At 40.6% G+C, this 15,367-nt stretch overlaps 1 protein-coding gene across 1 annotated transcript in view; it reads left to right on the top strand.

The window, feature by feature from the left end:
- Positions 1 to 11,129: 11,129 nt before the first annotated feature.
- Positions 11,130 to 15,367, top strand: part of LOC147307126 (uncharacterized protein C14orf132-like) — a 29,977-nt gene continuing 25,739 nt past the window's right edge. Inside the window, exon 1 of the mRNA XM_086275549.1 lies at positions 11,130 to 11,531. Within this exon, the coding sequence (XP_086131675.1) occupies positions 11,505 to 11,531 (27 nt within the window). The 5' untranslated portion in view covers positions 11,130 to 11,504. The remainder of the gene's footprint in view (positions 11,532 to 15,367) is intronic.

Genomic DNA, 15,367 nt, shown 5'->3' with positions numbered 1-15,367 from the left:
GCGCCCAACGCAAGGTATGAGTAGCGCTACTAATAAATGGCCATTTATAAAAGTGTGCACACTTATTTAAGAAGACGTAATTCCAATGCATTGGTGGTCAACCCAAATAAAACTGATTTATAAACACAAACTCGCATGTGCGCATAAACCCTCAATACTTGATAAATATTTGAGTTTTGGAACATTTGAACTATGGACACAAATAAAGCTGCTGACAGGCCCCCGGAGCCTGCTGCAGAATCAGCTGTGCAAAGTAGCAACGCCAGCAAGGCTGGGACACATCCAGAAAAGGAAAAACGAGTGGTGAAATTGACTGCCAAGGCACTGGCAGAGAGACTAGACAGGCTGCAACGTGATAGAAAAGCTAAATTAAATAAACCTAATAATTTAAAAGAGAGTATAAGGGTCTCAATGGAAAAAAATGAAACTTCTATGGTTCAAGCATCATTCAATGATTTTGTTGGTTTGTGTAATGAAGCAAAAACAATTCATGGTTCATTGATGTGTTTGTTACCAGATGATGAAAAAGAAAAGCATGAAACATGGTTTAAAGCAAAAACAATGCATTATGATGAGTTCACTTATGAAGTGAAAGAATGGTTGTCAGGTTGCGAACATTTACATTTAAAGGGTGATCATGGTGTCGATGATGGCGTTAAGCCAGAGGACAGTGTTTCAAATGTTGCTGGTAAATCTTCAGTCACTAAAAGCTCATCTAGTGGTAAAGTGAGCACAACTTCTTCTGCCAAAATCAAAGCAAAAGCAGAAAAGGCAGCATTACTCGCTCGTATGGCAGTCCTCAAAGAGAAGCATGCTGTGGAGGAGCAAGAGCTAAAGCTAAGGAGGAAACGTGAACAGCTTGAAGCGTTGCTTTCTGCCTCTTCTGCAAAGTTAGCTGTTCTCCAAGCTGCTGAAGTTCAAAGTATATCTAACATATCGTCCAATGCTATGAATTCATATTATGAAAGGGAAACCAAGAAAACAGCTGTTTCAGCCACAGTCAAGCCTAGTACACCAGTCAGTGAAGATAAACCTGCAGTGCAAATAGTACAGACTGAAAGCAACATATCTGCAATGATCCTGCCAGGAACGGAAATTGAAAGTGAGCCACAAGCTCAAACGGTCATCACAACGCAATTTCACAATGTGGATCCTCCATCGCCCAGGTCCATTCCTACAGCGGCAGAAGGACGGTCGGAGGACATTTGTACCATTTTACAAAGACAAAACGAAATAACTGCAACCCTTGTTCAGCATCAGCGTGCATCGTCATTACCATCCAGGAAAATACCTGTATTTGATGGTGATCCTCTTCAGTACATCTCTTTCATTAATGCGTTTGAACAAGGAGTGGAAGAAAAGGCCAATAAGAGGGACTGCTTGTATTATTTGGAGCAGTTTACAACAGGACAGCCGAGAGAGCTGGTACGCAGTTGTCAACATATGGCTGCAGGACAAGGCTATATACAAGCAAAGCAACTGCTCAAAGAACACTTCGGAAATGAATATAAGATTGCAACTGCTTACATTGACAAGGCGTTATCTTGGCCTGCAATTAAAAATGAAGATGTGAAATCATTGCAAGCATATTCCCTTTTCTTATGTGGGAGTTGTAATGTCATGAAAACATTGCAACATATGCAGGAACTGGACATGCCAGTGAACATGAAAATCATTTTGTGCAAGTTGCCATATAAAATGAGAGAGAAATGGCGAGCGTTTGCATATGATATATTGGAAACCTCTAAACACAGAGCTCGGTTTCAAGATTTGGTTGCATTTATTGAAAGGCAGGTGAAAATTCTTTCGGATCCTTTGTTTGGGGACATTCAGAATGTAACGTCAACAATCCCTGTCTCAAAGGCTGACAACAGACTGAAGTCACAACCAATCAAACAAATTAAAGGGAACAGCTTTGCTGCTACAGCCACACCCATGAACATGAATAAAACCTACAGCACGGAAAGGCTGATTACTACAACAAGCCATGACTTTACAGTAAAGCCATCTTGTGTCTGCTGTACTCAACGACACACACTGGAGGAGTGTCAACAGTTTCAGCGGAAGAAGCACAGAGACAAAATGCTTTTTCTAAAGGAGAAAGGGCTGTGTTTTGGTTGCTTAGGTGCTGGGCACATAAGCAAGGACTGTGCTAAGCGTTTGATATGTAGAACGTGTGGTAAAGGTCATCCCACTGTCCTCCATATTGATAACAATGGTGTAATCCCTGAATGCTATGGAGAGCCCTCCTCTTCAAAGAATGTAAAAACTTGTGGTCATACAGGGGCCGGAAGAGAAAGCGGTTTGCTTTCCATTCTGCCAGTTCAAATAAAGTCTGTTAAAGGTACTAATGTCATACAGACATATGCTTTTTTAGATCCTGGCAGTTCAGCTAGCTTCTGTTCAGAGCACCTCATGCAAAAGCTAAATCTTGTGGGCAAAAGAACTCAATTCCTGTTACAAACGATGGGTCAAGAAAAGGTCGTCTCTGCCCACTCACTTACTGGTCTTGAAGTTTCTGGTTTAGGCAGCAATACCTTCTATGAACTTCCAGAAATTCTAACACAGGAAAGGATGCCTGTCACCACGAATAACTTCGTAAAGGAAGAAGATCTGATCAGGTGGCCATATCTGTCAAAGGTTCAAATTCCCCACATAATGGCTAATGTGGACCTGTTGATTGGATGCAACGCTCCCAAGTTATTGGAACCATGGGAGGTCATTCATAGCCAGGGGAATGGCCCATATGCTATAAGAACAGCATTGGGTTGGGTCATAAATGGGCCCATGGAAGATGATAAAAGCAACTTGGACAGCGAGCACCCACCAACAGTTGTAAATAGGATATCTGTTTGTAAGCTGGAGGAGATGTTGAAAAGTCAATATAACTATGACTTTAATGAAAGGGTTACAGAGGAAAAGGGTTTGTCAAGGGAGGACCTTAAGTTCATGAAGATCATGGAAAAATCTGCAACAATGGAAGATGGACACTACTGTTTGAAATTACCTTTTAAAAAGGATAACATAAAGATGCCAAACAATTTTTCCATAGTTAAACAAAGATTGCAAAGTCTACAACGAAAACTTCTCAACAATGAACAGTTGCATAAAGAATATAAAACCTTTATGGACGAGATGATAAGTAATGGATATGCAGAGCAAATACCTTCACAGCAGCTGTCTTGCGAAAATGGAAAGAAGTGGTACATTCCTCATCACGCAGTTTACCATCCCAGAAAACGATCTATAAGAATTGTATTTGACTGTGGGGCATCATTCCAGGGGACATCATTAAACAAGCAGCTCTTACAAGGTCCTAATCTCACAAGCACATTGCTTGGGGTTTTGCTTAGATTTCGACAGGATCCAGTCGCATTTATGGGTGACATAAAGGCAATGTTTTATCAAGTTAAAGTTGCCAAAGAGTACAGAGACTTTCTGCGTTTTTTATGGTGGCCAGATGGAGATCTGAGCAAGGACATAATTGAGTTTCGCATGACTGTTCATCTGTTCGGTGCAGTATCTTCCCCAAGCTGCGCCAGTTTCGCTTTGAGAAAAACAGCTGAGGACAATCAAACTGAATTCCTAGACAAGGTATGTGTAACGCTGAAAGAGAACTTCTATGTGGACGACTGTTTAAAGAGTGTGGCCTCCACCTCAGATGCTGTTGATTTGGTCAAAGATCTTTCAGCACTCTGTCAAAGGGGAGGATTTACACTGACCAAGTGGGTCAGTAACAATCGCACCCTGTTGCAAAGTATCTCTGAGGAGCAAAGGGCTAAAGACTTGAAAGAATTAAATCTTGACAGAGACAAACTTCCGGTAGAAAGAGCTCTGGGCTTGCAGTGGTGTGTGGAAACTGATACATTCAACTTCAAAATGGATATCCCTCAAAAATCCTGTACTAGGCGTGGAATGTTATCAATATCAAGTTCCATTTACGATCCATTGGGATTTCTTGCACCAGTCCTGCTGCCTGCCAAAGGAATGCAGCAGGAGCTTTGCAAAAGGAAACTGGGATGGGATGAACCAATACCCCAAACCATGTTGCAAAGGTGGAAAGGTTGGCTCAGTGATTTGCAAAGGCTTTCCCATTTCAAGGTTAAAAGGTGTATACAACCAAGAGGGTTTGGACCTCTCTCACATGCACAGCTACACCATTTTTCAGATGCTGGTGAATCTGGATATGGAACCGTGTCATATCTGCGCATGCAAGATAATAGGAAATCCATCCACGTCGCATTCTTGATGGGCAAGGCAAGAGTAACACCTCTAAAACCTGTCACTATTCCACGTCTGGAACTAACAGCTGCTGTAGTTGCCGTCCGAGTGGATCTCATGTTAAGGGCTCAGTTGAGAATGAAACTCGAGCAATCTATATTTTGGACAGATAGTACATCCGTACTCAAATATATAATGAATGAGGATAAACGATTCCTTACCTTTGTGGCAAACAGAGTCTCATTCATTACAACTGCAACTAAACAATCACAATGGAGATATGTAAGCTCAAAGGAAAATCCAGCAGATGATGCTACAAGAGGGCTCAAGGCTGGGAACGTTGTTCATAGCAGCCGCTGGATCGAAGGACCAAGCTTTCTGCAGAAGCCAGAAAGTGATTGGCCAACCAATTTAATGGAATGCTCCTTAGAACCAGAGGACCCTGAAGTCAAAGGTGAGGCCACAGTAAATGTTACTCAGGTAAAAGACTTGCTTGATGCTACATGTCAATTGATGGTGTACTTCTCAGACTGGAGAAGGCTCAAGGTTGCTGTTGCTTGGTTCCTTAGACTGAAGGCAATCCTTCGTTCAATGAGAGATAAGAAAAAAAGACCGCAACCTTACTCAGATAACCCAATTTGTAAAAGTACTACAAAGGAGAAAGTAAAGAAACCGCAGCTGTACAGACTATCTTCAAAGGATCTTCTGAAAGCTGAGCTTGCCATTATTAGATTTTGCCAGCAACAACGATTTGGAGAGGAGATTGCTACGTTGTCAAGTGGGAAAAGTTCTGTGAGCAGGCACAGCTCAATTTATAGATTAGATCCTTATCTTGACGATGAAGGCCTCTTAAGAGTTGGGGGACGACTGACAAAGGGCTCCTTACCAGAAGAAACGAAGCATCCCCTTGTTCTTGCAAAAGATCAACATGTAGCAAATCTCATCCTAAAGCACATTCATCAACAGCTTGGTCATAGCGGTCGTAACCACACCTTATCCACACTAAGGAGAAGATACTGGATCACAAAGGCCAACTCAGCTGTGGGGAAGGTTATCGCAGAATGTAATTTTTGCAGGAAATATCATGGAAAAGCCTTGGAGCAAAAGATGGCAGATTTACCCAAGGAAAGAATTTTGCCAGATAACCCACCATTCACCAATGTCGGAGTTGATTACTTCGGACCTATTGAAGTAAAAAGAGGACGAGGTACAGCTAAACGCTATGGAGTCATTTTCACCTGTTTAGCCAGCCGAGCAGTGCACTTGGAAGTGGCTAGCTCTCTAAACAAAGATGCCTGCATTAATGCTTTGCGCCGTTTTGTGAGTCGAAGAGGTCAAGTCGCTCACATCCAATCGGACAATGGAACCAACTTTGTCGGAGCAGACAGAGAGTTAAGGGAGGCTCTTGAATCGCTGAAACATACCCAAATAGCGGATGCTTTGCGACACATTGGAATAAGATGGAGTTTTAATCCGCCTGGAGCATCACATCATGGTGGAATTTGGGAACGGATAATTCGTATGATCAGAAAGATTCTGAGATCCGTTCTTCAGCAACAACAGTTGGACGACGATGGATTAAATACGGTTCTATGTGAAATTGAAGCAATTTTAAATGACAGACCCATCACAAAGCTTTCTGATGATCCAAAAGACCTAGAGCCACTTGCACCAAATCACATCCTCCTGATGAAAGGAAAACCATCTTTACCACCCGGACTATTTGACCCTCAGGATATGTATCTGAAGAGAAGATGGAAACAGGCTCAGTACATCTCAGATCTTTTTTGGAAACGATGGATACGTGAATACCTGCCTTTGTTACAGGAGAGACAAAAATGGAACCAAAAGAAGAAGAATCTAAAACCTGGAGATATAGTCATTATAATGGATTCTTCTGCACCACGTGGTTCCTGGCCACTTGGAAGAGTTCTGGAAGCCATTCGTGACAAAAAGGGACTTGTGCGATCTGCACGTTTAAAAACAAAGACTAATATTCTGGAAAGACCTGTAACTAAACTTTGCTTGTTACATGAGACTGTAATCTAAAAGTGTGTTGTTTATGTTTATTTATGTGAATGTATAGGTCTAAAGTAGACTGTATTAGTGGCTCCTTATTTTCTTTGTGATTAGAATTGCCATGTCTGATAGCCATTTCAATTAGGGGCCGGGGTGTAGGAGCCATTCTTGGGTTAATACCTTATGTGGTCACTAGAGGTCACATTTTTCTGTTTTGATTATGTAATGTAAAGGTATTTAAGGTAGACGCACGTAATCGGCGTCAGGTGTGTCATTGAGAAGGCAAACAGTTTGTGACCGTTGTGCTGTTATGCTATGTCGATACAGAATAAAGACCAAAAAGGACAAGATACATACTGCTGGATTTATTGGACTGTGAACTTAATTCATGCATACCAGTGACATCGCGTCATCCCCGTTAACGACCACCTCAGTGGCTTCAAGCGTAGGCTTAGCCTCTACAGTCACTCAAACGCTGTAGCATCCGAGCTGTTTGTCTGCTTGTTTGGAAAAAAGTACATTGGCTATTTAAAAATAAATGAGGGTAAACTGAGGAAAAAGCTCCAAAGCAACAAATCAAAAAGCAGCTTGTTCATGCAAAAGAATTCATACTAATAGTCTTCAAGTAACTTAAAGAAGTCCAGACACTTTTCTTTGCAAGCTCCTTTGACTACGATGACCTGGATGACTGAGAACCTTCACAGACATACTAATAGAAGAAAATACACAGTGAGCAGTGAAAGGTGTGGCCGTGGAATACCTCCTGCTGTGAGTCTGATGCCAATGTGCTTTATCAAATCTGGCTGGACAATAACACCCACTGTCAGAGAAACAAAGCCAGAGAGGTTATTGCAGTTTTGGACTGTGATAGCGTTGAAATGCATTAATTTAGCCAGGACAGATGTTGTGTGCAGATGCACCCTGGCCTATAACAGAAGCTTCTCTCTGTAGTGTTGGTTGATAAAAAGCAAAAAAAAAAAAAAAAAAAAAAAAAAGCACTCTAGTGGTACAGCAAGGTAAGTAACCAACTTAGAAGCTCTCGGTTTCAAAAGGCTGCCTGAAACGCGACTGAATATCTCAGAAATGAACTTTCATGTGGCTCACATGAGAACTGTGAGAAGCAGGTGCTGTTTGTAAAGCGAAGTCAAGACTACATCCCTGTGGATTTCCCATGGTCAAACACACATGAAGAACTCCAGTATATACAGCTGAGTATTAATAATGAATCAGCTGCGTCGTTGGCTCTGCATCAGTTGTGAAGAGGCAAACCAAGATGTACCGTACTGCTCGAAGGTGAGAAAAAACCTTATCCAGCACATGAAAGATGTGTGCGCCTGCATGTTGCATGCATAATGTGTTTGTGCGCACAAGTGTGGGAGGAGGAGCATAAATTTACTCTTTTAATAAATAATAAACCAGCATGTGTGGGAGGACTGTGTGGATGGTTCTCATTACATATCGTTTCTCTGGTGGTTCTGGCTCAGATATTCCCATGTTTGACTTTTGATGCCTTGCTCTTTTTTGGTTGATTATGCATAGATTTTCAGTGGGAGTAATGATATTCATAGGTTCTGACACACAGCTGTCAAAACCCAAATTATAACAACAACAAGCTCTCTCCCCAAGATTAAGGGTGACTGATCATCCAAGTGTCCACCCATACACGTACACGCTGTGTACATAAATACATGAAGCCACACTAGTGCAAACATGTGCTCTGCGAGAAATGAAGGCCTGGCCGACAGACCACATCAGTCACATCACAGGCTTTAATAAATGTTGAGCAGGCCAGCCAAGTGCTGTAGGTGGCATGACATTATTCCAACCTATAACTATCAACCAGGACTATTGTTACATGACAAGACCCAAACTGATGCTCATTAATAATCTATTTTTACCAAGTTGTGAATCAAGGCCAGTAGCATGTCCACATTAACATGAAAGAGAACAGCATAGGACATAGAAGCACACATCAAAGTCAACGGATATCATCGAACCTTACAATGTGATAATTTTTAAGGCTGTTAAAAACAATCTATGTATTTTCATGTAAGTACTGAGACAAAGATGCTTCTTTTGATGCTTTGATTGTTATTATTACAAAAGGAATATTAAGTGTATATATCAAAAATGGGGATGGAAAAAGTTTAAAGTGTTCATGGAAAAGACCAAGATTCTTTCAAAAAAATTGTGTTCAGGTAATGGCTTCATACATTGCCATAAAACAGTAATTCATTACAGCAGCATGGCATCATTAACCAGTCTTCATCAGCTAGATCTGTCAGTACGCTTGTGTCTTTAGGAATAAAACACAACATCAGTATGGAAATGGATATGTGCTGCTTTTCTATCCGGATCAGTGAGTCACTTGAGGCAGAGTGTTCCACTGTCTGGTTTTAGGAAATATTGCAGTCTTCAAAGCCACAATCCTACTAAAGAATTCAACATTTGTTGGTGGAAACCTTGATTTCACATCAAAGCATAAATTCACAGTTTCTTTTCATCATCGGTTTATTAAAATATTCATTTCCATTTTTTTGAATGCTCATAGTACAGCCATAAGTTTATTTTGAGAAATTCACTCCACTGAAGCTTCTTTGAATCAGATAGAAAACAGGGCAACTTTGATGTCACTGGAAAAAACATTTAAAGCAGAATTATTACAGATCTTCAGTAATTTCCCTGTGAAATTATTTAACATGAGTGGGAAACAGTATTTTAACTAATGTATTGTTATGACTGCTGGTTTTAGTAGTTCTTTATTTTCCCAGTGAGGCAACAGACATTACAAAATAAGGCCTGGATTAGTCTGAAAAGTATAACTGAAGCTGGAAACTGAAAGTGGGGGAGTCAAATCTTCTACACTGGAGGATTTGGATGTTCTGTATGCGTGCTCAGCAAAAACAAACAGGAGGAAGGAGAGTGAACTGCTGATCTAGGAGATCTGCTTCATCCCCTCCATGGCAGAGGTTATGGTAAACTATAAAAATCACAACATGGGATCAAGCTACTGTAATCGTGCTAGCCCAAGCCAAGTGCCATCAATATTTTCCACTAACCTAAAAGACTATCATCAGTCCATTCGTGTACATTGCTGTATTTCTCTTAGAAAGGGCACATCACTGTCCTTGGATGATTAATTATCAACTTCAGAAAAACAACAGATAAAGTCTGGGTTGTCAAAATACTGTTAGATGCACTTGCACTTTAGTGTTACTCAAACACAGAAAGAGTTTTAGTATGCACACTGGAGAGCGGGGTCACCATTAAATTAATCAGTCCCAATACCCAAAGTAGAGCGTGCTAATTGGATCTTTGACGAGCCTCTCCAATGAATAATAGCAGCATCCTTTATTCTGCAGGCCTAGTTAATTCACCAGCATGTCATTAGTTTTTAGGTTGGAATTTTTCACCAGAGCCTTGCAGGGGAGCTCTGGGGAAAGGTGACAGTCGCACATATTTGCAGCATCTCTACCTGTCAGTCTACAGATTCAGCACCACAGCTACACACCTGTTGTTGCTTCTGACTGACCAGGGCTGCAACATTTATACCACATAGCTTAAGTGTGTAATGCACTTTGCAATCATCACATGCATGTTGCATCTAATTTAAAATAATGGAGTTAAAACTTTCTGCTACAAAGGTTCAGGCTCTTATCAGAAAGGCTTTCTGTTAGTTTAGTTATGTTACTTTTGTTGCTGTTGTTCAAGAACTGTATTTTTCTCCCCATAAGGTCACAAACAAAATTGGACAAACAGCCGGTTGAATCTTATAAAAACTTGCCCACATTTAGACGAACTCCGAGTGTTATGCAGTGTTATTAGCAGAAGGCAGGAAGGAAATTATGATGGGCGAAATCCGTGAGCTGCATCTGAATTTCTCAGAGCTGCTCCTGAAGCCACTGATATCACTCTGGCCCCAGAAATTTTGTGGTGATGTGCCAGTATCAGCGGTTTGTCAGTGGCACCAGTCTTCGTTGGTGGAAATTCTCAGAACAGACTCTAGATCGAAGTCTCAAACATAAGGCTGGGGGTCCAGAATCGGCCCAGCAAAGACTCCAGTCTGGCCCACAATCTGGAAATTGTGAAGGACTGCATAGATTTTTAACTTCTAAGAGTATTTTGCAATTTATACTACACCAGAGTAAAGCAATAGATAAACAATTAAATGAAGCAAAAGTTCATGTTTTTAATCTACTCAAGAAATATCTTGTCTGTAATTTTACACAGTTATCATGTAGAAAAACCGAGATCTACTGTAGAAGTTGCACTTGTTTTCCTCATATTAAGACTTTTCAGCAAATATAGAAAAGGCAGTTTCACCGGTTTGGCCCAATTTAGAAAGAGTTTCACATCCCTGCTCTAGATTTTGTTCCCAAACACAGAGATGGTAAAGGGGTATTAAAAGACCCAGCTCTGGGAAAGGTGCTATTGTTATGTTGAAATCCAGATTTCTCTGAATTGAAGAGTGAATATATTTTATACATGCATTGCATCATTAAAGAACTCTTCAGTTCTTATAAAAAACAGTGCATATAAACCAAAAGAATAAAGAGCTATAGTTCCTAGTTTTAGATTCAATGATTGAAAAAGCAAAAAAACATTTTCAATTGTTCTCCACAATGAAAGACTGGAACAATCTCCATGAAAAATGATAGCACTGAATGCTGTCTTTGTTAGGAAATGCAGTCTCATTGTGGGAAAAGATTAAAATACTTTCCCCGCTTTCATTCATTTTTGATTTATGAAATAAAACAGAAGAAAATGAGTAAAAAAAACCGATTAAAAGGTAAAATATGAGAAAATGACGTACAACGCAGCTTGAAGAGACAAAGAAACAGCAGGGAGGCACAAAGAGAAAGAAGCATGACACACACACACACGAAGAGCGACAGAGACTGAGGACAGAGAGGGAGGACTTGCACCTCCTCCGTTTTATGTGGCAGTCCGGCTCCCCTGCCTCCTCCACGCTCTCCCTCTCACTCGCGCTGTCTCTCTCGCAGCCACATCTCTTCATTACCCCGTCTGCTTCGCCCCCTCCCTTTTCCTCCTTCCTCGTTATCCCCCTTCATTTCTCCTCCTCATATTCTTTTCCACTCTTCATATTCGACATGCGCTTCACGTGAAGTCCACCTACCAACTTGCGGAGTCGGTGGATGTCGAGTAAACAAAAGCAGGCAAATGCTCTGACGGGGAATTAAAGAAAAGAAAACACGCACGTTCGCATCTTTCGTTGAGTGCCTTGGCTTGAACGGAGCAACAGTATGGATCTCTCATTCATGGCTGCACAGGTGAGACGCTTTGCCTCCAAACTGCTCAAATATATTTAGCTTGTCTGAACTTTTAAAAAATTATTATGAATGTATTTTGCCCGTGGATTTCAAGGGCGTGGCCGAGGATTAAGTTCATATCACGCTTTGACACTTTCCAATAATTGCAGTGTGCAAACATGGTTCAGTATGGATACCATCGCGTCTTTATGCGCGCATATCATTGTGTGAGGGCCAGTGGGACGTTGTTGCACTTCAGCATCACTCTAACAGTCTTCAAGTAAATACTTTAGTTTCCTTCCTTATCCTTTCAAAGTTTATAGCTCGCAGGTTTTCTTTGCTTCATGTGTCACCATTAGGCGTTGAGTTGCTGCACTTCTGTATGCTTTTGTGTCAGAGAATTCAAAATAATGAGAGCTCCAAATGTATATTTTAAGCTTTAACCACATCGTGGATGTGATACTCTTCTTCATTTCGTTTTATTTTTGGCATTTGAATTGCACCAGCTTCACTGGCCCAAATCATTTTTGTAATTCATGCAAATATGGTATTGCACTGCTTTGCATAATACGTGCTGAAGTGATTTTGGCTCCATGGAGGACATGTGCTATTGTGCATCTGTTTAGAACATGGGGTTTGTTTTGATATTCTCCCTGCCCTCCTCCTCCTTCTCGTCTCTTTCTCTCAGTGTCTGGCAGCTTGTGGTTTATCTGGTGCCATCTACTTTGCCATTCGTTGCACAACTACTATTAAAGGGTTCATTGCATTATTTTTTTTCTGCCAAGGGCTGTTCTTTGAGGCAAGATGAAGCCAAATGCTCCCAAATCTTTTTAAATCAAGGACCTCTAAATGGAAATGCATTGGAGCATGGACCCATCTGAGAATACGTTGTTGTTGTCCACTATTACCTGATTTAAAGAGAAGCAAAGTAATACATTATGGAGAGCATGGAAACCTCACAAGTCAAAAGTGAAGATGCTGGAATTAGTTTTGTATTTTTTCTTCTTCATGCAAGGAAGAAAAACAGTGTGTCACAAATGAAATTCTTGGCAAAGGTCCCCAAAATGGGTAATAGATACAAGTAATGTTTAGAGATGGATCAACTGATTAATTTATGAGATGAATACCAGACAACTAGACAGCAACCCTTTCAGTACATAGGGGGAAAAAGAGTGAAAAAATGTAAATATTTGAGAAATATGCAATCATAGGACACTTAATTACAAATTACTAGTACCTGGTTGGACTTTCGGTTGTTTGCAGAATTGCTTCAATCCTTCTTGGTATAGATTCAACAAGGTGCTTGAAACATTCCTGAGAGATTTTCGTCAATATTGACATGATGGCATCACACAGTTGCTGCAGATTTGCTGGCTGAACACCCATAATGTGGATCTGCCGTTCTACCCCATCCCACAGGTGCTTTATTGGATTGAGACCTGATCACTGTGGAAGCCATTTGAGAAAAGTAATCTCCATGTCATGTGCAAGAAACCAGTTCGAGATGATCTGAGCTTTGTGTTTATCCTTCTGGAAACAGCCACGAGAGGATGGGCACACCGTAGTTATAAATGGATGGACACGGTCAGCTAGGCTGTGGCATTAAAAAATGTTTTGTTGGAAAGAAGGAGCCAAAATTAACCAGGAAAAGATCCCCCACGCCATCACAGCACCACCACCAGGCTGAACTCTGCATACAAAGCAGGATTCATGTTGTCTAAGCCAAATTCTGAGACGACAACATGAATCTTCTGTTGTTTAATTTTGATGAGCCCATGTAAACTACAGACTCTGCTGCTGTTCCATCTTCTTTAAGATTCAGTATTTTATGCATTCAGAGATGCTCTTTCTATACTTTGGCTGTAATGGGTGGTTATTTGAGTTATTGTTGCCTTCCTATCAGCTTGAAGCAGTCTGGCCATTCTCCTCTGTCCTTTGGAATCAACAAAGCACAGAGAACTGCTGCTCACAGGATATTTTCTCCTTTTCAGACCATTTTCTGTAACTCCTAGAGATGACTGAGTGTGAAGTTCCCAGTAGATCAGCATTTGTGAAATACTCATACTACCGATGTCTGGCACCAACAACCACACCAAGTTAAATCACCCTCTTTCCCCATCCTGTTCTTGGTTTGAACTTCCACACGTCATTTAACCATGGCTACATACACTGAGCTGCTGCCATATGATTGGCTGATTAGATACTTGCTTTAATGAGCAGTTGAACGGGTTTATCTAAGTAAGTGGGAAGTGAGTGTATATTGTCCTTTGTCCTATTGTATGTTAGTAATATATTATGGACAAAGGAAACATGTTTTTAAAGAGTAAAGGACAAAAGTGTGAAATACTTACACTGTAGGCAAAGCAATGAATCCAACAAAAGACCAACAGAATGTTAATATGTTTTATTATATGTATTTATAGCGACCTAAACTCAGTTAGCAAAATAGCTTTTACAGCGCACCAGTAGATAATGCTCCAAGGATGTTTGGTAAGTAGATAAAACTTGTTTTTCAACATTTGCTTGATCGCACATCTGCCATATGTGTCTGTAACACCTTCAGTTCAATTAACATGTGAGCACCAGCTTCAAATGGCCGATAAAGGAACTGCAGTTTTCGGCACTTGTGTGTTTATTTCATTTTGAATGAATGAATTGAATGAAATGAAATGGTGAAAAATCTTGGTAGTTAAGACTGCTGTGTATTACTAGCCCCACACCAGACGATTCCCCTTTAACTAATTTCAGTCCTAAAACAACAGTAAACAAATGCTTTAAAGGGAATTTTGTATTTGGTACTAGAAAGGTGGCTTACCACTCCCTCTTGACTCTTTACCTCACACTTGCCATTTTTGAAGTTCACCTTTTTCAACATTCACGTACCTTCCCCCCAAAGAATGCAGCTCTCTCAGATCAGTAATGGCTAATTTAACTGAAGTGAAATTCATTCCTGTGCCCTGAGTCACTCTGTAATGGTGACTGTGAATGAAGTCAGGCAAATGTCCCTGGAGTTTTGAAGACTGACTTCACAATGGATGATTTTTTGCCCATCCATCTCAGTGTAGCTCTGCTGCCTGCAAATCACTGGACCTTCACCACCACTTTGTCTCTAAAAGATGACGGATGCTGCTAAAGCTGTTCTGGCCTAAAGATTGGAAATTTTTTTAAAGAACTTTAACTCAGATGAGCAGGTTTCTGATTTTCTCTATGTAGAAAATTGGTGGGTTTGAAGATGCACTGGTCATTATTGTTGTAGTATTTGAAAAGCGGAAATTGACCATAGAAACTGAGTAGCTTGCTTGTCATTCAGAAGAACCAATAACATGCACGGTGTGTACCATTACACAGAAACTGGTAGCATTACTGGCTATTGTTTTTCAGCATTTCTCACTCCTGTTTTTGTTAAAATGGTTTTGTATGTTATCCGAGAAACATTTCTAAATAGCTCTTGACAGAACAATGTGTGCACTCTTGCGTTTGGTGAATGATTTGCATTTGGCAGCAATGCTTCGCTGGTTTGAAATGGAAAAAGGGTATACAGCATTAGCTTTAAAGTGGTGGCATCCTCGAGCATTGTGAAACATGGATTAATAGGCGACAATCACAGCAAAGCTTTTGAATGCTAAGCTGAGTGCGATTCGGCAGTTTGCGTTTTATCTATTCAATTAGACTGAACTGAGAAATGTTTCACACAGCTTCCCTTAGATCCCTGTGGATATCAAGATTAATTTTTGACATCCACATACTTATGAATTTCTTTTTTTCCCCAATCCTGCTACTTTGATGTTAATTATATTGTGTATATCTTAGCATCTTGTTGAGGCTGTCACTGTGAGGTTATTTAACTGGCAGATGTT

This window comes from Aulonocara sp. 'chitande type north' Nkhata Bay, linkage group LG19 (assembly GCF_057382095.1).
Source record: "Aulonocara sp. 'chitande type north' Nkhata Bay isolate Kocher_YH1m ecotype deep benthic linkage group LG19, A_spYH_male_GT1.1, whole genome shotgun sequence".
Classification (NCBI taxonomy): Eukaryota; Metazoa; Chordata; class Actinopteri; order Cichliformes; family Cichlidae; genus Aulonocara; species Aulonocara sp. 'chitande type north' Nkhata Bay.
Note: the sequence above shows the minus strand (reverse complement) of the source record. Positions and strands in the feature narration are given on the sequence as shown.